The following is a 23,614-nucleotide window of genomic DNA, read 5'->3' as shown; positions in this document are numbered from 1 at the left end:
TACTAGAGGCAGTGGACAAGAAAAATGTTTGATTGGTATGAGGCACAAAAGAAACTGGCATGTTCTTTCCTAAGAATTCCTGGTTGCCGATGGCATTTCAGAGCAGTTATTACTTCATACACATTTTGTTTACATTCTTTAAAATTGGCTACATTTCTTTGTGCCAGCATTACTGATGCTCTGCACCACCCTACTAGTCGTTCAAAACTCACTGAACAAGTGACCAATCCTGAGAGATTAGCATTCTCCTAATAGAGGAAGGAGACAGGGTGAAACCTCAATTGCCGTCTCTCCATAAAAAAAATGCTGTTAGAATGCACTCAGAGAAAGGAAAGAAGGCAGACCTTTGGTTCGAGTCCTCACAGAGGGGGTATCGTTGAAGACTGGAAGGAAGAAACAAGACCCAGTTGGAAAGTCTGGCTCAGAAACGCTCTTTACCAAAGTTTCTTCAAGCTGCTATTTTCTTTTCAGAATGCAGTGGAGGGTCTGGATGGCACATGGGCTACTGCCACTAACAACCATTCCGGTATGGAATGGTGATGTGGCATCTCTGGATGGGACAGGGACTGTAATCTTCTAGAACTCTATGCCCCATGTTTAATCTCCTGCAAAAGGAAAAACATAGAGAATGACTCACCCAGACTGACTACACCTCTGGAGTAGAACAACTCTAAACTTGTACTTCTGGGTCTTTGGTTGGACTATCTCAGAGCTATCAAAGCTAGCTACTCGTCTCCCTCTTGGAGCTAGTGGTGGAAATCCTGAGGACCCTGAAGGAAGTAGACACTCCTTGAATTTCTGAGTGGTCCTGTTTATGGGCTCCTTCAGAGAGGGTACTCCAGGCTGACAGAAACACAGGTACCTTAGAAATGGTGAAAGAACCTGGGGGCTTTAGTGCAGAGAGGGAGAGTGGTCTGCTTTGAGGACTTTGGGGTGCTGATGAGACTGCCAAGGGACAGGAGGGCAGGTGCAGATTCTTACAGCCTGCTGTTTCTGAGGAAAAGAAAACATCAGTGTCTAGGGGTTGTGAAAAAAACATGTGTACACATCCAAGACTCAACATCTCAACATTTACAGACCAAGAGGCACCAGGGGAATATTCCTAGTGGCTGGAGTGCCCAACCAGGTGCAATACAAAACTAACTCCTTCTAAACTGGCCCATCTGGGACATAGTTATATAATACCCTGTGCTGAGCCTCAGAGGATTCAATGCATCATCAGATCCCAGGCGGGATCTCCTAAGCACTCATGGTAAACCTTTGGCCAGTAAGCCCCATGGAGGATCTTGGGCATTAGCCTGTGCCAAGTCATTCACCCCATTGTGGTGGTGGGGTTTGACAAAAGCCCTGGATGGTTCTTGAGGAAGGGGCTTGGCCCAAGGCGCAATCTCTTACATGGTTCCCTGGTTCGGAACCAGGTGGTGTGGCGGACAGAAGAGCCAAGAAGAAAATCAAGAAGAAAGCAGCATCACCCGCTCGCACCTACAGGAGAGTGTCAGAGGCTAGTCGGCCAGGGCTGCATCGGCTTAATAGAGCCCATGGTGCCCTCCACAAAGGTGCACGGGTACCTCATAAAAATAAGGTCACCACCTTATGTTGCTAATGCAGGTGGGGGCAGCAAATGAAAAATCAACCAAAAGGAAAAGTAAGAAAGTAAAACTTCAACAGATTCTGCAGCCTCATCAACAAAGCAGACAGGAGCTAAATAAGTGCCCATGAGGCCTAGGGAAGACTTAAGAATCTGTGTATTTTTCAACGTGATTCTCCAAAACGGGCGAGCGCACCACCAAAAGTATTTTGTTGTGCTCGAGGGTTGCAGAGTAGCACAACCCCCTGCTCCGAAACCAATATGAGCCATCACCACAATTCAAAATGTTGGCAACCAAAGTCTCCTAGGTTACAGCATTATTGATTCCAGGAGAGACTTAGTGTAATTTCACGCTATTTCAGGGCTGACCTTTCAGTGACCCTTACTGCATGTAAACCCATTCAGTTTCTGGGTTGTGTTCAATGGTAGATATATGATTTCAATGAAATGTTCAGTTCCATAGTACTTAAACTCATGTTTAATTGTTGAATGTGTGGTGACACTCAATGAATTAGCCTGACTATTGAGAATTGCATATCGGGTGATTGCTAGATAATTTTACTTGTGATATTGTGGTTTTAAAGGTTATGGCATGCTGCCATAGAAACATTTAAAGGTGACCGTTTCTACATTTGTAGACCACGACGTCTGGAAGAGGTTCACGGTTCCCATGCTGGAGGTTCAAAGTATGGGGCCCCAGGACACCTGAAGCAAAAGATCAAGCTCACAAAACCGGGGCACAGTAACGTCTATTGCACTGGGACCTTTTGACCTAGATTTCTCTCACTATTTCACATTAACGTTCTATGGAACAATAGGAGTCAGTAAACACATACATTCACAATTCTGTGGACAAAGAAGGCATGGGTGTTAGGTTAGTTGAATACTGGTTAACTTAGGACAAAACAGATCTTATGCAGTCAGTCTTTCTTAAGAAGGCGGTGGTGTAGCAGAGGCCAGTTTTCATTTGAGGTCAGCAGCACTAGTCTCAAAAGGTTGAAAAGGTTACATATACACATCGGAAATTTGAAATGGTAAAAGTTTCACATGCTGAAAAAACTGTTGAATACAAGCGAGCTGTGAGGGTGGTGTACATCTGCCACAAGCCATGAATATCCCTGAACTGCCATAGAAAGGTGCAGATAAGCTGAAAACAGTGACAGGACAGATGCTGAAAACAGTGACAGGACAGATGTGCACTAGCTGAGTTAGAACCAGCAGCACAGCACCTAAACAGTAATTGTTTTTAATGTGTGGTTTACTAAAGGGACAAACGTTTTTCACACAGTGGAAAATGTAAAGGCTGGGGCTTTAATTCCAGGCTCTCAGATTAGAGACTGAGTAGATGATATATTGAAAAAACATAGCACAAAAAGTGCCTGCAATAATTTGCTCTGATTCTACTGATCAGTGTTCAATTTGGATGGAAGCAAAAATGTTCTTGATTGTCACACTGTAACTGAGAGGTATTTGGTGTCAGCACCTTCTACATCACTTGATGTCTTCTCAAACCAAGTCATCTACCTCACCATTTCTTGTTTAGGATGCAGGGGCAATTAAGCATCACAACTACAGAATATAAGCAAAGTCTTGCGATAAGAGCCAAAAAACCTTCTATTGAGAACATGCAACACCTTTCCATGGTTCTGTCAACTGAAGTCATGGAGACCAAAACAAAGCAGCCCTGCAACTATAGACACACCAACATATACAATGACAAACACCACCCCTTCCCCCACCTACCCATGCACATCTTTTTTTTTTTTTTTCCAAAAGTAGCTACAGCATTATATTTAATTGGAATGACTGCTTCACAATTGTAAATTTTTCCCCAAATTGATCAACTCTAGTGCAGCATGTCGGCCACCAAAAAACTCCAGTGTAGCATGTATGTCACCAACTGTATGATAAATGGTCCTGTGAGGTACTGCTATGACAAATGCTAAGAGTGATTAGCCAACTTCAAAGCAAAGAACAAAGAGTTACTATGTAGAAAAAACAATCTCCAGGAAGATTGTGTCACATCAAGAGCTATGCTACCTGAAGAGCAAGTGATATGTAGTAAGTTATGCAAAATCAGCGGAAAAGGCACAACTGGTTTCTTTGTACATTTGCTTTTAGAGGAAATCTACATCCTGGCACTCCATACACACGTTACTTAGTAAATTTGGATGCCCAAACTGATTCTTAAGTGAGGCAAGCATCCTTCAAATATCTCTCAAGTTAAATACTGGCATTCCTATAACAGCGAAACATACAGTTTAGTAAGCCATGGCTTGGTAGTCTTCTCTAAGCTCCATCATCTGCTTCAACATTGCCATTGCTGAGAAAACATACCACGAACAACAGATTTACAGCGCTGATATGATTCTTACTTCTATGTCTATGAAGGGTGCAACAGCACAAGTATGGTTACTAAATACAACAATATGGCTTCCTTTGAGCAAAACATTGTTGGAGTACTATTTCTCCAACAGTAATCATATAACTCAAGGGACAGAGCTAAAGAAATGTAAATTACGGTTCTGGCATCTGGACACTGGGTCTATTGTTTTAGGCGCAAAAGTCTTGGAAGATTCTAATCACTGGAGAAGAACTGTTTAAGGTACAATCTTTTATAGAAAGTCCTGTTGCCATCAAGTAGAATAGAAGAGTAGCTGACAGTTATACTAAAGTAGAATATGTGCAATAAGACAAATTGATTAGTGTTACTAAGAAATAATTTGTATATCTGTAACCTTATCAGTATAACATTTTCACTCACAGCCAAACCTGAAGAGGGATCAATGAAATCAGCCCAGAAGCCTTCACCACGTAAAGCATAACAAATTTCTTTGGCACCATCAATGAACTAAAAGAATAACAAAAAGTTTTAGCTGAAAAAAGAAGCAACTAAATCAAAATATTTCATACATGAAAATTGTCCAGATTTAAAAAACTATCTGTAAAAACATTTATAGCAATCAATCAATATCTTGGGTGAATAGTCAATTGGTTAGCACTAAATGGCTTCACACAAATCTGATGAAACCCCATTCCTTGTTTGACCACAGAAAATCAAGGGATTGCAGCGGCTCATCATGTGGACTGAACACACATACGGGCATTTTTTAATAAAATCGAACTTTTTGCAGTTCTAATATTTAACTTGACAGTTTTTTTTAGAAAAAACGTGGGTGAACACAAATAAATTACTGGCTGATAAACTCAATGTCAGTATTTTAAAATACAAATCTCAGTAGTAGTGAACTGAGTGCCAACATACATAGTTAAATGCTTCAAATTAGATTTTTTTTCATTTGAAAGCAAATACTGAATTGTGCTAATTTCAGAAGAACTGTGGTATTGTATTAGGTGTAGTTCTCAGAATCTACATGAACATTCAAACCCACTGCAAAAATCAATGCCCCATTGCAATTTAGTAAGTTTTTCACTAACGTTCTACCTGACAAAAAGGTGTGCAAAAGTTTTGTCCAAATCTGGTGGGAATTTGCACAGCTAAACAAACAACCTTAGCTTTCAAATGTATGGCCCTAATTACGACCCTGGTGGTCGACAGACTGTTGGCAGTAAAGACCGCCAAATTACGAGTTTGGCGGTTTGGCTGAACCCAAACCACTGACACTCCATCCGTCTTGCTACTTTTCCACAGTCCGCCAGGCTGGAGGTGAGCACCTCCAGTCTGGTGGGTGCCGTAATATGGCTAGCTGAATTACAACATGGGAGACTGCCAGCATTTTTCTGGCGGTCGCACCGCCAGAAAAAGCTGGTGGTCTTGCATCCTGGCGACAGGAATAACCATTCCTGTCACCAGAATACACTTGCACACACTTTCACATACCTTCACGCATGCACTCACACACTTCTACACACAGAGAAACACACCCCCACTCACCCATGCAAACGTGACATACACACCCATTCACACTGACATACACAAACACCGCCGACATGTACGCATTCACTCTCCCCTCCCCTTCCAGCGCATACCCACATTCACACCCCACTCCCCTCCATTCACGCTTCCTACCCCCATCCACACTGCATAGACCCATTCACTCCCCCCCTTCTGAACCACACACATGCACTCACCTCATCTATACACATTCACTAACAGACACGCACCCACCTCCCCCGCATTCATGACATTCACACACGCACTCCCCTACCCCCCTCCCCTGTCGGACAATCACTTACCTAGTCAGTCTAGGAGGTCGTCCGGGAGAGGGTGGGTCCCGTCTCTTCCACCACTGGCAGCGCCCCACCATCAGGACACCGCCACGCCATATTACCGGTCATAATACAGCATGCGGCGGACTTTTTGCGTGGCGGTGGAACCGCCTCTTTCCCGCCTCTTTCCCGCCGACCGTCAGCACTACTGCTGTCTGATTTCCACCCGATTTCGGGTGGAAATCTGACAGCAGTCGTAATGCGGCAGTCTTAAGACCTCCAGCACTGGTGGTCTTTCAGCACCCGCAGCTTTGGTGTTCTTGTAAAAAGACTGCCAAAGTCATAATGAGAGCCTACATGACAAACTGACAAGTTATGAGGATACAGAGGTTTACCCGAGGGCAAAGGTCCCCAAATTGTCATTGCTCATGCTTAGATACTCTCTAAATATCTCACATTTTTGTATGCTTGAGTAATTCCTCAAAGGGACAAACCTTCAACTATGCTCAAATTCTTAAGTTTACTATAGGATTAATAGTCACACGGGTGTTTATTTTAAGGCAAACAGTAACATCTCTAAGTTAAACCATACAAAGTTAAACAGCCCTATTGTGTAAATGTGAAATAAAGTAATTAGGTGTCACCCAAATATTTATAGAAAACCACTAGTTTGGTTATAGAAAGCATAAAGGCCACTGTTGACCCACCCCACAAATGAAGAAGTGTTGCATAACTTGTTAAAGGGATTCTTTCTGAGCAATTAGCTCAATACTGGACAACCATCTTGGTGCCAAAAGACTGAATAATAGTATCCAGATCATATATTTAATTAGCCATCAGTTTTCATCCTTCAAGAATGTGGCAGATCAGCTGTGAGGTACCAAGTGGTATGTACTTGGTTTTCTAAGCTACAACCTCTTAAAGGGTAATTAAGTAAATTACCCTTAGTTTGTGGCACTGGTTAGTTTTAATGTTCTCTGCAGTAATTAGCTTCTAGGGGAATTGTTGTCAGTGTATTCCCAAAATATATGTGATAGCCTACATCTTATGGTATGGTGACCAGAAAACCTTTGTCTCAAACGTTTGATCAAGCCAGTTTACTTCACTCCACCCAAGCAATCTCGATCCTCACAACAGTAGTAACTCTATTAATTGCCCTAATTATTTATTCATGTTTAGGAACATGCTCTATATGATTGTGTGATTAGAAGTGGCAGGTCAAACCTTTAACATTTCTGAACTACTTCAGACTTCCTTAGTTCAAGAGTCCATATAATGTTGTTGGTCTTTGTGAATTTGATTACGTGTTTCATGAGGTCAACAACATAACAGAGCAGCGAGAGTTCACTAAACATGCTAATTCTTCCTCCCTTACATAGTATATATCATCCAAAGGGTACAGGAGCACCAGGTACTACAAAGTCTATCCAATTATGATGGGATGAAAAAATAAATTTATTTAGGAAAAGAAGGCTCCTCCAACATCTTGGGGCATTGCTTCATCATCAGGCATGTCACATGTTTTATATATATTGTGTCTGGATGGGTCCAAGCATGTTGTGGGAGCTCAGGGTACTATATTAGGGATTGGAATGTTTCCAGAATATCTATAGCTAAAACTACCTAGGCCATGCGCCCACACTAAGTTTATTCTTGGCTATGAAAGGATTTAAAAAAGGAACTCTATGGGATGTTAATGGGCTAGTATTGGCCAGTCATCCTAAATGATTGTTTAGTTGCCATTCTCTAACGCGCAACCTAGGTCAGCGACCTTCATCATGATTTAAAAATGTCATTATTAGGTCATGTCCTCATACTACGTCAGTCATGTTTGGGGACAGACAAAGGCAAAAAAGACAAAGAAAATTATTTGCTCGTACCTTTAACACAGGAATTTTCTTGCACTTGTTATCCCAGGAATTGAGGCAGCACCTCCCTGTGGTCATACAGGGGGTTATTATGACCCTGGCGTTGTGGCGGTGCAGGACCGCCAAATTATGACAACGGTAGTGAACTGGCTGCATTGCAGCTACTTCACCACCTATACCACCAGGGGGTAGGACCGCCTTGCCAAAGGTAGACCACCTTCAACCTGGCGGTCCACCTAACACTGCACGCTGTATTTTGAGCATCCTTACTACCAGGGATACCGTGGAGACAGTCCCACCACGAAATCCCTGGCGGTACGGATTCTGGCGACATGAATACTCATTCCTGTCGCCACTACAGGGCTCCCCAACCCCCCTCCATGTAGGTCCCCCCACCCCCATCAGAAGCTCCTCACCCCCGTTCTGTAACCCCCACCCACTCCATCCATGCACACACACTTGCATACATGCATGCACACACCACACCACACATACACACATCCACACTCACTCACTCACACACACATGCACACATGACCATGACACTCCACCCCCGCATACAAGCAGTCACACAGGCACGGAGACGATTGCACACAACACCCCCCACCCCCACCATTCACCCACCCATTCATACACACAACACTCAACACCCCTCCCCATGTCTCCCGACCCCCTTGTCGGTTGATCACCTTATCTGGAGGTCGCGGTGGTTATCCAGGAGGGAACGGGGTCCATGGAGCATGCTCTGCCGGCAGCGCCCCGCCAACACAACACCGCCACACCGTCGACAATGTAGTAAAACGGCAGGTGGTGTTGTGGTGACATGACGGTGGTGACAGAGCAAGCTCCACTAGACACCGACCACCAGTACGGCTGCGGGCGACTTCCCCGCCAAATAGTGGCGGAGAGTAGCAGCAGCCATAATATGGTGGTCTGAAGACCGCCAACACTGGCGGTCATGTGGTGGGTGTGACTTCGGCGGGCTGAGAAAAATGAGGGCCAAAGTCATCTAGAGATGGACACTGCTGAACGTGCCCTTCAAACCCTCCAAGGTCCCCCTACAAACTTTCATAGGAGTGTAGAATTTAGTACTACCTGGTGCTCACTATACCTTTGCAAAGTGTTACATGAGGTGTCATATGCGGAACAGCAGTGCCAGGCCGAAGCATCAATGCTACATAATTAATGCATATTTCACTTCCACATTGGGGAGCAACATTCCCAATCACATACTACTTTCTCAGCATGCCTCCATGGCAATTAGACCCATCAGGCATCAATTATGACAAATGCACATATGTCATTTGATTAAGTGGATTTGTTTATGGCTGGAAGGTTGTATTTTGCTTGCAGTATGGAAGTTCCTCTAAAGATCAATGTGGATCTGTGGAGAGGAAGTAGGACCATAGTTCCAGAGATTGTGGCAGCTACCAACTTTGTGATCAATGGTGGTGTATGTCCCTTCCTGCTCCAAGACATAACAGTGTCTTTGACCCTCTATAGGGAATAGGAGATGCAGTTTTCCTGGTCACCACACCAGATCTGCTTTGAAGTATGTTTGTTTCAATCTTCTTGCACCTGTTTAAAACGTCTGGTGGGATCGGATAAATGAGTTTTGACAGCAAGACAAGAAGCCTTGATCAGGGCTTCACTGTAGGGAATGGGGGCAGGAAATTATCCAGCAAAAGGTCTACCGAGATAATCCTTAAAATTGCACCACCTGTCTCTCTCTTAGCATGATGTTTACCACCAACATATAGGATGTCATCATTCTTTAGCCACCATCAACAGTGTTCTGTGGGTCAGTTCTTAAGCTGGTATTTAAGCTTGCTACAACAGGTTGGTACTTTGATGAGGACAAATTGAGCTTTAGTAGTCATTGCCTCATTGTCAGCTCCACAGCTTCCAATTTCCATTTTTTGTTACACTTCCTATGTCTCATCAGGGGTTCCCCTACTCCATGGGCCTTTTGGTATTTCACTGGATGCCAAGCTATTCCTTGCTCTTGGATAAAAGAGGGCAGTGCATTACTTCGAAGCGGCTCCATACCTTTCCTCACTGGTGGAGTCAGGGTAATCCAAGCTATTGCATGTTTCCCCAATCTCTTCCTAGACCTGCACTGCACAACTTCAGGCAGTTTCATATTCCTAACATTTACAATATGTATCATACACACTAGTTGATAAGACACTGGTCATCCTTTATCTTTAGAATTACCTTGAGCGTTTTACACAAGTATTCAGTCATACAACCTAGAAAGACAGTCTAATCCCGGACTGGCTGTCTGCAAATTATCAAGCGTTTAACTCAATGGAGTTTCTATGCTGAGTCTGCTTTTGGCAGTTCTGAGCTGCATTTCCTAAAGGGCTGTTTCCAAATGTGATATTTGCTTAGTGCATGATATCTTATCAAATTTGTGCATGGAAGCCAGAACAAATACTCTGTAGAGATGTTTTCTTTTGACAGATAAGGGACTGGTACCCACCTTGGCATCATAGTTGACAACTATGCTGTTAAACCAGGGTGCCAATGTGGTAAAGCTCTATGGACATGTTGCCATTACTCCTGTACATATGTCTCAAGACAAACAATTTACAGTTTACTTAAAATAATCAAAATATATAGTCATAAATTCAGTATAATACAAAAGGATAACATTAAGAAGTCTAGTTCAACTAAATTAAATTTAAAACAACATACAAAACGTTAAAAATAACGTATTAACAAATACATTGGCCATTGCCTCCACACACTAGATGAGAATTGGGAGACAACAGCAGCTACATAGGATCAAAGGGTGAGTTAGGAAGCTTCACACCGTGTCTAACAGACCAGATACCTCTAGTCATAAAGGGACGCTTTAACCAAGCTTCCCTAAAATAGCCTGACAAGGGACTGGAGCATACAAAACACATGATGACCTCAATATCCCCTGGAACACAAACATACCTGCACTCACTCTCAAGCTTGCATTCCTACTGCTCTGAGCTAGCTATAAAGGGTGCTGCCCCATTCAGAATCAGGAAAACAAACTAAGAATAAATGGCTTAAGGGTCAAAAATGAGTAGCTCTCAAAACCGGGAAAAGAAGTTTGTTTAAAATACGCTCTAGCTTGACCTCTAGTGGATGACAGCTTCTGAACTTGCATCTGCAATAGGTATTTACAGCTGCTCTTAATACCCAATCCAATGAGAAGCACAATCCCAATCTCTCCAGATGGTCCATCAGGGAATTAATCAGCCTTAACTAACTGCACTACCTCACAGTTAACAGTTCTGAAACGCATGTGTGTTCACTACCCCAAAGTCTCTGTGTGTTCACGGCCCCAAAGTCTCTTGCATCCATTAGTATGATGGTTGTCTCCCATGGTTTTTCAGAAACACAGATAGGCGAGTCTGTATCACAAATCCCAAGACTAACTCATAATAGAAATAAGTTAAAAGGGCAAATGTTAAAACACAAGATTTGGCAAAATCAATGGGTCCAGCTTTTCACATAGCTGTAGAACGTCAAGTTATTACAACATGTCACTCTCAAGTCAGAAGCAACTTCTTGAAGTTGCTAACAAGGCTGTAGTCCTTCAAGACTACACTACATGCCCCTCTAAAGTTCAGAAACAACTATGCACCAAATAGATCACAAAGCAGCAGTACCTCAAGTCATTACTAGATGTCCCACGAGTCAGATCCAACTGACCGAAACTTCATAAAGCTGAAGTTGCTTAAACCATTACTAGATGTCTCTCTTGAGTTAGATGCAACTGCTTCAAATGTCCTTGACAAAGGTAAGGGTTCATGGATTGAACAAACATTTATATCTAGACTTTTTCTACTGTAATAAATTATGTTTGTTTTCTACAGAATAATTAAATCTGCCAAAGCTTCTTTACGATGAGTCAATACTGCAACATTTAATAAAAGTCTTTATTACTATGGCCACTTGTGATGACAACTAAGTACACATAAACACTAGTAGTTGCTGGTACGTTCAAATTACTTACACCTTATCCTTAGCAAAGTGTTTTTTTTTACATGCACTATGTAGGTGTGTCACCAAAATTAAGTTGCTGATAAAGAAAATCCTGTCTCTATTGTGCTGATACATTGTCCTATTCCAATGCACAATCTTCTCATGAATGATGTTATGTCAAGTTTTGCAGTGATGTTTTCAAAGAAGTTTTGAGTAATGAAATATATGGGATAAATAACTTGTGAGTTTCAGTGTTTTTTTTTTTTAGTTTAAAACATTACACTCTCACTGAAATTTTCACCTAACTACATGGCCACTTTAACCTTTTTTTAAGTGAATGTCTAGGGTTTTCTTTTAAATGTGAACTAATATTTTATTAACATATGTAAAGGCCAACCTCCTCTGTTGCGGCCTCACTCCACAAGCCCCCTTCTGCCAAGGATGCTTTCTTTTTTAAGGGGACAGGGTTCCTAGGGCCTTAGAAGGCTAATGGAGGTGAGCTGCGCACCACCTTCCCTTTGAAAATAGCAGCCCCTTGGAATGGGGCCCCCCTCCCTTTGTAAATAATTTCAGTCCCTGGGGATGGGATCACTGGGGCCTTTGCAGGCTCGAAATGGGGGGCTGCATGTCCCCTCTTCTTTAATTTTAAATCAGCTTAGGGGGATGGGGGAACGCAGTCCCGAGGCCTCCTAGAGGCGTGGTGACAAGTTTGCATTATCTTACAGATCCTTGTATCAATGAAACTCTTTGGACCCACTGGCTGGTCCAACCTGACCTATGTGGATATGTCAATATTATTGGATGCTGATACATCACAACTACATGAAGCTATCTCAACATTAGAGACTTTAGACACCATTATACAGATGTGCTCAGGTAAATATTTGTGTCCAAATGAATTCCCGAATGAATTGTACGAATGCCTCGCTATTTCACTGGTCCAAATTCCCTTGGAGATATTTGAGAGTGCCAGAGACCAGGAGAGGTTCCCACCATAGCTCTGCAAGGCACATATAGTAAACATTCTGAAACAGGACCGTCCTCCAGCAGAGGTTCACATTAGCTGATCTTCCTAATTGATGCTGAGGCAAAAAGACTTGCAAAAACATTAGGGACAAGCCTCTTTTTTTTATCCTCATAATAATCCGCATCGGCGATCAAGGGTCATCAACATGTGCGCGAAAGGGAGCGGCCCGTCTACACCGACGGACACATGTAACTCACCTTTCCCCGCCCTGATCTGTTTTGCCAATGTACACACTAAACAAGTGTATCCCCCAGGCCAATTAGACTTGCGGGTTTAAACCGCGTGAAAGCAAGGGGACTATAATCATCGGACTATACAAAAGAAAAATTACCACATTGCTGGGCATTTTCCCAGATAGCCCAACAATCATCTCTTTTGCTAAAGAGACTCATATGCTCCAAACTGCAAAAATAATTTATAGATGCCATCCAACCGGACACTGAAGGGGGTGACGACAAAATCCACCTCAGGCAAATTTGCCATCTACCCAGAAGAATCAGCCACAACATCAGTTGCTTATAACACCCAGAGAGCTTCGAATCCCATGTTGAGCCATGCGCTACCCCAAAAATTATTAAAGGGAGGGTTACCTCCACCTCTAAACTTATGACATCCTTAGGTACTCTTCCTACTGCAGCCCAAAAGTTGCTAAGCTTAGAACAGCTCCAGAACATATACCCATCATCTGCTTTTACCTCGCACAACGTGGACAACTTCTCTTCGTCTTCCCTAAGGCTGACAGTTTCTCCGGGGACCAATATACCCTATGTAGCGTAAACAAGTGTTTTTTCTTCAGCGAAGCCGATCTGGTGGCAGACCAAAGCATAAAGCATGAATTTTCCCATGTTTTACCAACGTCTAAAGCTGGGAGGGCCTCTCCCCATTTCTTCACAGGAAGAGGCAGCACATCGTCCGATGCGTCTAATAACACCTGGAACCAAAATGCAATCTCTTTGTAAACCGAAGCCTGAACTAGTTTATCCTCTCAGATGTTCTTCAAGGCTCCCTCTTCTTGGAGAGTGGTGACCCAGCTGGCTAACTGATCGTATCTAAACTTTGAAATCCTGTATCCCGCTTATTCCTCAAATTTAGGAAATCAGCTTGGAGCCCTCAAAATTTGTCCCCACCTTGCCACCCCACTAACCTTTAACGGAAATGCCAACTTATCTGCAAGACAATCAGGGGTACCAGGTGAGTCCCGGACCGGAGCCAAAAAACTATAATACGTAATCTCTAGAGCTTGTTGAATCAACCACCAAACCCTAGCAGCATCCCTGAGTATCTTTAAACAAATCTTTTTGAAGTATTTCGGATGACCAAATTTATACAAAAAATGTTCACCCGCTTTGATAATTCCTGAGTCATTGTGTCCCAAAATACAGCATACTTAGATCTATCACGTAACAAAATCCGCACATTCTTCAAGTGAAAGACAAGATAGTATTTATAAAAATCTGGAGCCACAATCCCCCCTTCTTTTTTTCTACATAATTGCTGCCATGCAATTCGCACCCCCTTAGATGGCCATACAAATGAAGTCAAGTCCCCCTGTAACTTTTTAAACCAACACCCCTTAAATTCTAATGGAATTGTATTAAACAAAAAAGTAAATTTTGGGAGAATAATCATTTTAAGAATATTAACTCTTCCTATAAGAGACAGGAGGGAGAGCAGCCCAAGTTCTAAGCAGTCTTCTGGTTTCTGCGCAAGCTTTATCAAAGTTTACCTTAGCCCCTTCCTTTAGGCTAGAAGTGACTTGAATCCCCAGATATCTAATCTGTTGCTTAACTAGGGGGCTATTGTACCTAGTATTGCAACACATAATCTCAGTTTTCTTCGGGTTCACAGAGTATCCTGACACCCTACCAAAATCCACTAACAACTGAGTGATTCTGGGATGAGAATGAATCAAATCGCTGGTATAAATCATAAGGTCGTCGGCATATAAGGCAACCTTCTTTAGCCAGCCCTTACTTTGAAAAGGGAGAATCTGTCTATCAGCCCTGACTGTTGGAGCCAGCGGCTCAATATATAAATTGAAAAGGAGAGGGGATAATGGACAGCCCTGATGAGTCCCTCGCCCAATCCTAAATTTCCGAGATACCTTGACATTAATCAAAATACTCGTGATGGGGCATTTATAAATAGCCTGAATCGCTCTAACAAATTTTGGCCCAAACTTATAGGCCTCCATGACAGACTGTAAAAAGGACCAGCTAACCCAATCGAAAGCCTTAGTAGCATCGAAGGTAAGAACCGTTAATGGAGCCCCCTCCTGAGCTGCCATATCTCTCCCTCCCTACTATTTTAATGGGGTGCATATAACTACCCCATTTGAGCTCTCATCCGGACGACTTTTTTCTTTAAACTTTCAATCTAATGTGACGTTTAAATCTTCTCGATAAAGGCACAAACTTCAGCAGGGTCCCTAATGTTGTGCATTCTGTTGTTCCACATGATCCTCAGAGCCGCCGGGAACCTCATCTAAACTGTGGCACCAAGGGATCTAGGCTCCTGCATAAAATTTCCCAGTTCCCACCGTCGCCTTAGAAACATCCGATCGTATCCGGAAAGACCAATCCCCTTTAGAGAAACTGCCTGCCATAAGAGCTTCAGAGAGGATTTTCTCCTTCATGGAGTAAGTTCCAAAATTAAGAAGTATTTTCCTGGGCACTTTCCTGTCAGATTTCCTTCTAAAGGGATCTAGGTGAATTCTTTGGATGTCCTCTCCCAGCTTTAAATGAGCCATAGACGGGAAAAACTCTCTAATCAAGGAAATTACATAGCTCTTAATCTCCTTCCACCCCTTCAGGAACATTCAACAACCTTTTATCATTCCTCCGCAAATTATTTTCCAGTGATACCATCTTCTCCTGGATAGCTTTTTCTTTAAATATCAGTTGAGCAATATCCTGGGTATTAGCGAGTAGTTGTTCATCTTGTTCTGCAACCACGGCCTCCAACCTACCCCTTCTCTCAGTTAGCACATTCAGTTTACTCTTTAGTGCTTCGCAAGATTCCCTGATTTTCCCTTGATTATGCTCAGAAAACCTCAAATTCTTCTCTAATCTCCTTAGTTAGTGACATCAAGAGGTTCTGAACAGCAAGACCTTGTGGAAATAAGGAGGCAGCTGGTGACTCAGATTATGAGGGGTCAGAAGCCTCTACCTGCCTCTCGGAAGGATCTTGATCCACCTCTTTGTCGCAGTCTTGATCGGCATTACTGAGGTCTCAGAGAGGGAGGCAGGGAGAAGGGAGGAGGGGGTTCTCCAAAATTTGTAGAGTCTGCATTTCCGTATTTCCCTCAGGGAATTTTTTTAAAAATTATAATAGCAGTGAAACAGGACTACACCCCTCTGATAACTGGGCTAACAAGAGGGTGGCCTTATTTAAGCTACAGGTTAAACCTGCCTTATTGCTATGTCTCTTTTTTGGATTAATATCAGGCTGCAGAGTTACAAGATAGTTCCTCTTTTTAGTATTAGTTAACCCCCTCCCTAACAACTTCTTGTTGCTGGTGCGATTTCCCCCCTTTCCTGACCCGGAAGAATCTCCAATAACCGGCTCTGATGGCCCCCCCTTACATCCAAGCACACTTTGTGGCAGCTGAACCGGTGCAAGCAGGGGGCCTCTAGAAGTTGTCTGAGCCCTCAGCTTGGCCGGTGTCACATGCAAACAATCCTCCACCCCGGCCACTCCATAAAACCTACAGTGCCCAAGGGCCTTCCTTTCGCCGAAGCAAATGCCACTTGGAACGCTGAGAGTACGCAGGCCGCAACAGATAAGGCAGCCTCCACCCACACTCCTGAACTTGAGACGCCGGCCCTGCGCGTCTCCAACCGACCCAAACTAGCCTCCAGCCCCACTTCATGCAGGGGCACCAAACCTAAGGGAAAATGCATAGGATTCTGCATTAGGAAAGAAGTTCATGCACTGTACGTTCAAATCATGTTTCCGCTTGTCGTTCCCATTAATGAGCTCCCGACCACTGATCTCAAGCGGCCACCATGTTCCCTCGGACAAGCCTCTTAAGGCAATACTTATTCTGATTCACCAGGATTAAAGCAGCTTTATGGCACACAGGGTGACCAGCATAACCTACATTGTACATTTAATGGACTTTCTTTAGGACGTAGGGTAAATGTGCCAATAACAGTACTATTTACTGACCTTTAAAAAGCCTTTGATAGACTGTCAATGGATTATCTATTTGCATTTTAGGATCACATGGCATTCGAGTCACGTTTAGAGGCATACAATTACACATTATGCATAGGACTACATGCCCGAGACATGGCAGGGGAGATACTATCATCTCCCTCAGAACGGTAAAGGAGGGTGATGCAGGTATACCCATCTCCCTCCTAATATTTGCAATAGCAATTGAGCCTGCATTATCAAGCAGTCTGAGAGTCAAGGAGTTTCAATTATAAAGTATCACTACATGCGGAAGACCTTCTTATGTTGCTTCTGAACTCCTAGATCTTTGGTCTCACAGCAATTGAAATATTGGAGATATTCAATCGATTTTCAGGACTGAGGGTCAACTAGTCTAAGAGGTGGCTCTATCCCCTCTGCCCAATTGGGACGTGGAGCCTGGGTAAAGGAACATGGATAAATACACTACACATTGCATTAGATAGCTCTAAATTCAACTCACCCATGCAGAGGAGGTGGCCGAGCTGATAACATCACTCCGATGATGGAGTGCGTCCCACAGAGACATGCAAGTATGCATGTCTCTTCATCCATCAATTTGCTGATAATGATAACCCTGCCTAAAATCCTGTATGCACTGAAAACCATTCTGCAAAGGCCCACAGTGTCTCTAGGCACGCATGTAGGAATCGTTCTTAGTTAGTGCTGGGTGTAAATACTGAGGCGAATCCGTTAAATATTTCCACAATTTGTGGCATTTCGCTGGTGCTTTGAGACCTTTAACATTCCAAGTGATCAGTGTCACTACCATAATTCTGTCAAGGGGTACAGTTTTATCTCAGAAGCTGACATTAAGCAAGATTGCTATCTATTGCGCCCTGCCTTCGGGCCACCGCTTCGAGATTTCACAAATGTCCACAAGGGATTCATTCTCTCTTTCCTCCCCCTATTAAGATCTGCTTCTTGGTACTTGCCTACCATAACTGATCTCCCATCTCCCGAGAAAAACCAAACAGTGAAGAACATAAGGACAACGTGTCCTGAACTTTGGAATCTCCATAGGTCTGTTAACAGTATGAGTTAAGGCCCAGTACCGCTTATGTCTCTTTGCAATCTGATAATGTTGGGCTTCATCATTGGGGTAAGTGAGGTGGTGGGATCTGTGCTTTTAACTTGAATTGTGGCTAAGGTGGTTCCATTAGGTGTGCATCTTCATTACCATTTTAGATACTCCTTGGTCTAGGCACATAGGAAGATTTTCCATTATAGAAGGGGGCCCCACCCCCTCAAATGGAGGGGTTCTGATCATGTGGGTGAATTTGTCTGTTGAGATAGCCTGACATTGTTGATTGGGTGTCCCCCTTACCGGTCAGTGTTTGTGTGATCAAGGGTTCTGTCGTGGCACCCATTGTCTGGGTCTAGAGGCATTCTTCAGACTTGGGCCCTCATTTTGAACTTGGCGGTTGAGCTACCCTGCGGATAATGGTTCCAATGCCGCCAGACTTTTCCTGGCGGCATATCCGGCCAGGAAAAGGCTGGCCGAGGGGGTGCCCCTGCACTTTGCATGGGCAGTGCAGGGGCCCCGGTGCAGACACCCATCGTGCATGTCACTGCCCGATTTACGGGAAGTGACATGCGCGACGGGTGCTGCTGCACCCGCCGCACAACATTGGCGGCGGCTCCTCATGGAGCCGCGCTAAATGTTGCGATGGTGTTCCCCGCCAGGCCGGCGGGCGGAGACACTGTTGGGGAGTTCATTTTACAGCCGGCAGATTTTCCAGGAGGCTGGCGGTAGATGGAAAGACCGCTAGCCCGAACACGGCGGGGAATTCCCGCCATGTTCGTAATGAGGCCCTTGGTTTGGAAGGGGCTTCCTCTCCACTATCTCCTGACTGAGGGATTCCAAGTATCGTCATCGCTGTCAGGGAGACCAGATCCTAAGGGCCTGCGCATGTTCTCAACATGTTCACCACTAGATAGCTCCAAAACTCCAATAGATATACCACAGAGCCTGAGAGAGTCCAAGTGGGGGAAAAGGGGATTAGGTAAGGAACAGTTGGGAAGGAGACCTATAGGAAGCAAGAGGTTAAACAACACAATGTCAAGATATAATCACATGGACTTTCAATAGACTATGGCTCTAAGAATTCTTATACTGTAATCATGGATAACTTAGGACGTGACTATAGCTAGGCCTCAAGAAATCTAGGTACCTGGAAAAATCAAGAATGGGTTAATACAATGTTTCATTTGAGCTTTTCTGGAAATATCATATACTGTCTAGAATACAAGATCCTTCTTCAAAATAGTTTCAGGATAAACATAGCCTTTGTCCTGTAAAAATGCAATCTGAACATTCCATGAAAAAACAACAGGAAATATACTAGGAGCTTAATTAGCACAAAGAATGCTGCACTTTGAATTAAGCGTTTTGAGAAAACCAAAAGCTCAGGATAAATGTGTGCACCTCAACAAACACTGCACACCCAAGTATTCAATACCATGAAAAGATTGCGCGCACAGCAGATCTGAAAATCGAGAGTTTACTGCCAGAAAAGAATCGCGCACCTTGCTGCCGATTCAAAGTTTCTCAATGCTTATGTCATGGAATGATCGCGCACACTGCCGATCTGAATGTCAAGAGTTTTTATGTCAGGAAATGAATTGCGCACCTTGCCGATTCGAAATACACAATGCAAATATCATGAAATGATCGCACACACTGTTGCCGATCTGAATATCAAAGTTAAATGCCAAGAAATGAATCGCGCACCTTGCCGATTCGAAATACACAATGCAAATATCATGAAATGATCGCGCACACTGTTGCCGATCTGAAGGTCAAGAATCAGATCCCATAATTGAATCACGCACCTTGCCGATTCAAACAAGAATATGTAAATGTCATGAAAACATAATCAGGCACACAAGGAGTTTCACAACTAGGCCCAAAAACTAGAATGTCTTTGAAACGGGGGTCGGGGGCCCAGCCCGACCTCCACCTTACCACCCCGCTTAAGGGTCGTCAATATAATGAGGGCAGGCCTGGAAATATCATTGTAGGCCTCCGGAATCGGAGCTCAGGAAGTTGCTGCTGCTCTGCACTGGGACCTCTGAATAGGGAGCACGTGGAGCTGGGCTGACTCCCTTATAAAGAGTCAAGCCCAGCCCCCAGACCACACCCAGTCATGGGGCAGGGAAAGCTTCTAGAAGGTCATAGAAAGGGGCCACACCCTGACACACTCGGTAAGCCTGCAGCTATACCTTGCAAATGAACAGTTATTACAAACATCATTAATAGTGGTTTTGAAGGCTAAAATCTGCAATGCAAAAGGTTAACAAACTGCATATAAACATAATGCATGAATTATGCCTTTGCATAAAGACTGGGTTTTTGCATTTTAGTCGCCCGTAGAGCGCGCACTGTCCTGATGTTGACAATCGCCTTCGAGGGGTCAGTGAAGTGATGCGATCTGTTGTTCAGTTCAAAGGCCAAGTCAAGCGGTATCTAACATGATCTTCCATTAATCTGTCCATGATTGGCTTGAACTATTGCCTTCTGGCAAGCGTGGCTGGAACAGGGAGCAGGTTTCTCCCTGATACATTACCTTGTCTGCCTTTCATGCCGCTTGAAGGATAGTTTCTTTGACCCTAAAGAATGTAACTTAACAAGAACATCCCTTGGTCATCGCTTGTCATTGGAGGTACTGCTGCCCACTCTGTGGATTCAATCTATCTTTATTTTTTAATTGTATGCCACCCACTATCTCCTGGAACACGCCTATCACAAGGGTTTTGAGGTCACGCCCCTCTGCAAGGTTCCTAATCCTGATGTTGTCTCGGCGAGCCCTGTTTTGCACTTCTTCTTGCTTCAGTGTCGCTGTTTGAAGTTCCATTTAGAGTGTTTGTGTGAGAATATCTAACTGGTTGGTACAAGCTTCCATTTCTTCAGTTTTCGTCTCTGTATCCAGGATTCTGGAGCCCACGGAGTCCACATCTTGCCACAGTGTGGACAGTTTGTCATTGAGGTCTGCTTGGAGTTTTTGGAGCAGAGAGGGCATATCTGCCTTCAATTCTTCTTCCCCGAGATTTCTTGCGGGGCTATTCTTCCTTCGACAGGTGCAAAGTAATTGGAGACCCTGTTGGTGTTCTGTTTTTTGGGAGACATGTGTAGGAATATTCTCCTCCGATATTCTAGCTGTGCCTAATCACCAGGGTCCATTTCCTTACTCTAGTTGCACAGGTGAGTAGCTGTGGTTCCCAACCTTACCTGAGGTACGCAACTTCGTTCTCTTAGTCCGTTCGTCTTTCTGTCAGAATCGTAATGGGTTCCCCTTGTCCGTCATTTCTGCAGTCTTGTGTTTTAATCAGGGTTTCTACTCTGTATCGTCACTATCTCTCAGTATGTGTAGAGCCTCCTATTTTCTTTGCACTCCCTATCCCCTAACCCTGAGGGAATTCTTTCTGCAGCCTTGCGTTTTGATCTAGTCCTCTGCTCTGTGCTTCATGTTCCCCGCAGGCGTGCATAGTTGTCCATACCTCGTTCACCTCTTTCCATCATCCCTACCACATCCATCTGGGGGCCTCTGGAGGATTCTTGGTGTGCCTGTTGTGTTCTGGGAATTACTTCCTCTGAATCAGGTATGGCCAATTTTTTGGTGCAATGGAGTAAAGGTGAAATCAGGGGCCAGTCTCATGCCTTTCCTCCTCTCTGATGCTTCCATGGTCTTCTCGTCCCATGCCAGCGCCTCTCATTGTAGTAGTGTGGTCGCCATTTTAAGGTCAGGCTTCGCAGGGCCTGACACCTCTTTCTGGATCTGGGCCCCCACTAATTGCACTCTGGTCGCTGGCAGCTCTTATTTAGTGTGGCGCGCTCCAAAGATGGTAGGTCTTCCCCCCCTTCCGCCAGTCCACACACTTTTTTCACCGGCTTCAGCATCCGCTCCATCTTTGTTCCCAGTGCGGCCTCTACTGTGAGTCACACTTTATGCTTCCTCCGATTTCACTGTTTCTCCTGCTTCCGACGGGGGCCCGTCAGTCTCCCCTACACTACACATCCCTTCAGTCGTTATTCACGCACTGATTGTCGTCTTTGCCCTACTTTACTGTGGGTGACAGTGGAGTGGAGTGAAGGGAATCACGTCCCCATGGCCATCTTGGAAAGCCCCGCCTCCCACACTATATAGTTTTATCTGTACAACCACACGCCAGTGAGAAATGGTATGGCCATTTCAATGGAAATTCTGCTGACTGCAAATAAGTGTGCTATTATTTCATGCTTCAGGTATGTATTTATTAAAAGTGATAGACTGTAAACATGATTTGAAAAACATTCCTGTCCCGTCCTGATGGCAATGAGGATAATGAACTAGGAGGCCTATCAGCGGTTATGTGTATCATATATTTGGTCGGATTTGTATTATATATGGGGCAAATGTTTAGTCTATAAAATCGAACAAAAGTGTTTTCTGTACACTAGACATGCGCATTTTTTAAGGCTCTCATATATGATGAAGAAGAAAATGCCAGCTTAGTGAATTAAAATATATCCCAGGATCACATAATTTGAAACCAGTTGTATGGGTCAAGAGCATTATAATCAGGCCGAGTAGATTATTTAAGTCACTAGACCTGCAGGTCTAGTAACATTTTTGGGATTTTTCAAGGCCTGGTCAGGCAGACTAATTTATTACGTCTCAGGGCTCTTGATTTGCAGTTTGCAGTGAATCATTTTTAAAACAATGTGCAGTGACATTGTGGTTAAACAACCTATAAAACGTAGGTATGTAGAATTCATAAGGCTACATTATATTGTCACCATCTGAAATCAGCAATGACAGAACATGCTAGATTCTACTGTGTGTTGGTCTTTGGTGTATGTAAATATGTTATCGACTAAAGTCTCAATCATATATGTTTGCTTTTTAATGTTCCCAGTTAGTATTTGACTGTTTTGCAATGATGTCAATCACAAGTGATATCCAGAAAATGGAATACAGAGTCCAATACTTCAGACTGAAGAACGCACTATGGACAGTTTGCCACCAAAACAGGTCTAGGGTGCAAAATTGTCCAAATGTCTTGCTCTGCAGAGCTTCTTGGCATACTGGTTTTCCTTCAAGGTATTACAGAGAACTCTGTTATGCATATGCCCCCACTACAGCATTTTCTAGGCAGACAAGGCCTGCTAATTCAATTAAGACAGCCAGTAGAAGATAGTAGACACTAAAAGAATGGAAAGAGTGAAGCCAAATATTACAGAATGGAAGTACTACCAGAGAGAGCAGCACTTTCAGCAAATGGGCCAAATTTATTAGCAATCAAAAAATAAATTTACACAGTTGCTATCTTTACTCTAATATTCACATTTATATATTAAAATATAATAGAGAATTTTGGTTGGTCATCAAACCAAGAAACATTTACAAACTTACACAAGGCAACATAAAAGAGATTGTGGACTACGAATCAGGATATTATGACATCACTTGGTCACCTTACTTTCAAATTTGTATATGACTTAACCACATTCATCTATTTCTACAAAAAAGGACCCTTTTAAAATGATTGTCAAATTTGGTGACAACTGAACAATCACCATCAAAGACAGTTCTGTTTTTTCTCATTAACTTTATCACCTACTTGAAAACAAACACATAGCACTACTTGCCTTTTCAAGCAGCATTTCTCGTTCACTTTCCACTTCTTCGCTCCATATTGTCATGTCATTTTCAGTTTTCTGTGTTACAGTAAGCACCATCAGGTTATTGTCTGGAAACTCTGGAAACATTGATTCAAAGTCTGGAGAAATATGAACCAGATTTCAATAACCTC

General features: G+C 43.5%; 1 protein-coding gene across 3 annotated transcripts in view; it reads right to left on the bottom strand.

Annotated features, from left to right (window-relative positions):
• Positions 1-23,614, bottom strand: part of MMADHC (metabolism of cobalamin associated D) — a 78,338-nt gene that overhangs the window by 7,150 nt on the left and 47,574 nt on the right. For 2 of the 3 annotated variants that reach the window (XM_069225217.1, XM_069225218.1), the window contains exons 6-7: positions 23,451-23,581; positions 4,353-4,439 (exon numbers count right to left, since the gene is read on the bottom strand). In XM_069225217.1, the coding sequence (XP_069081318.1) occupies positions 4,353-4,439; positions 23,451-23,581 (218 nt within the window). The remainder of the gene's footprint in view (positions 1-4,352; positions 4,440-23,450; positions 23,582-23,614) is intronic. The other variant, XM_069225219.1, reaches the window with a different exon arrangement.

This window comes from Pleurodeles waltl, chromosome 3_1 (assembly GCF_031143425.1).
Source record: "Pleurodeles waltl isolate 20211129_DDA chromosome 3_1, aPleWal1.hap1.20221129, whole genome shotgun sequence".
Taxonomy (NCBI): domain Eukaryota; kingdom Metazoa; phylum Chordata; class Amphibia; order Caudata; family Salamandridae; genus Pleurodeles; species Pleurodeles waltl.
The sequence above is the reverse complement of the archived record's forward strand: the minus strand, read 5'-3'. Positions and strand labels throughout refer to the sequence as shown.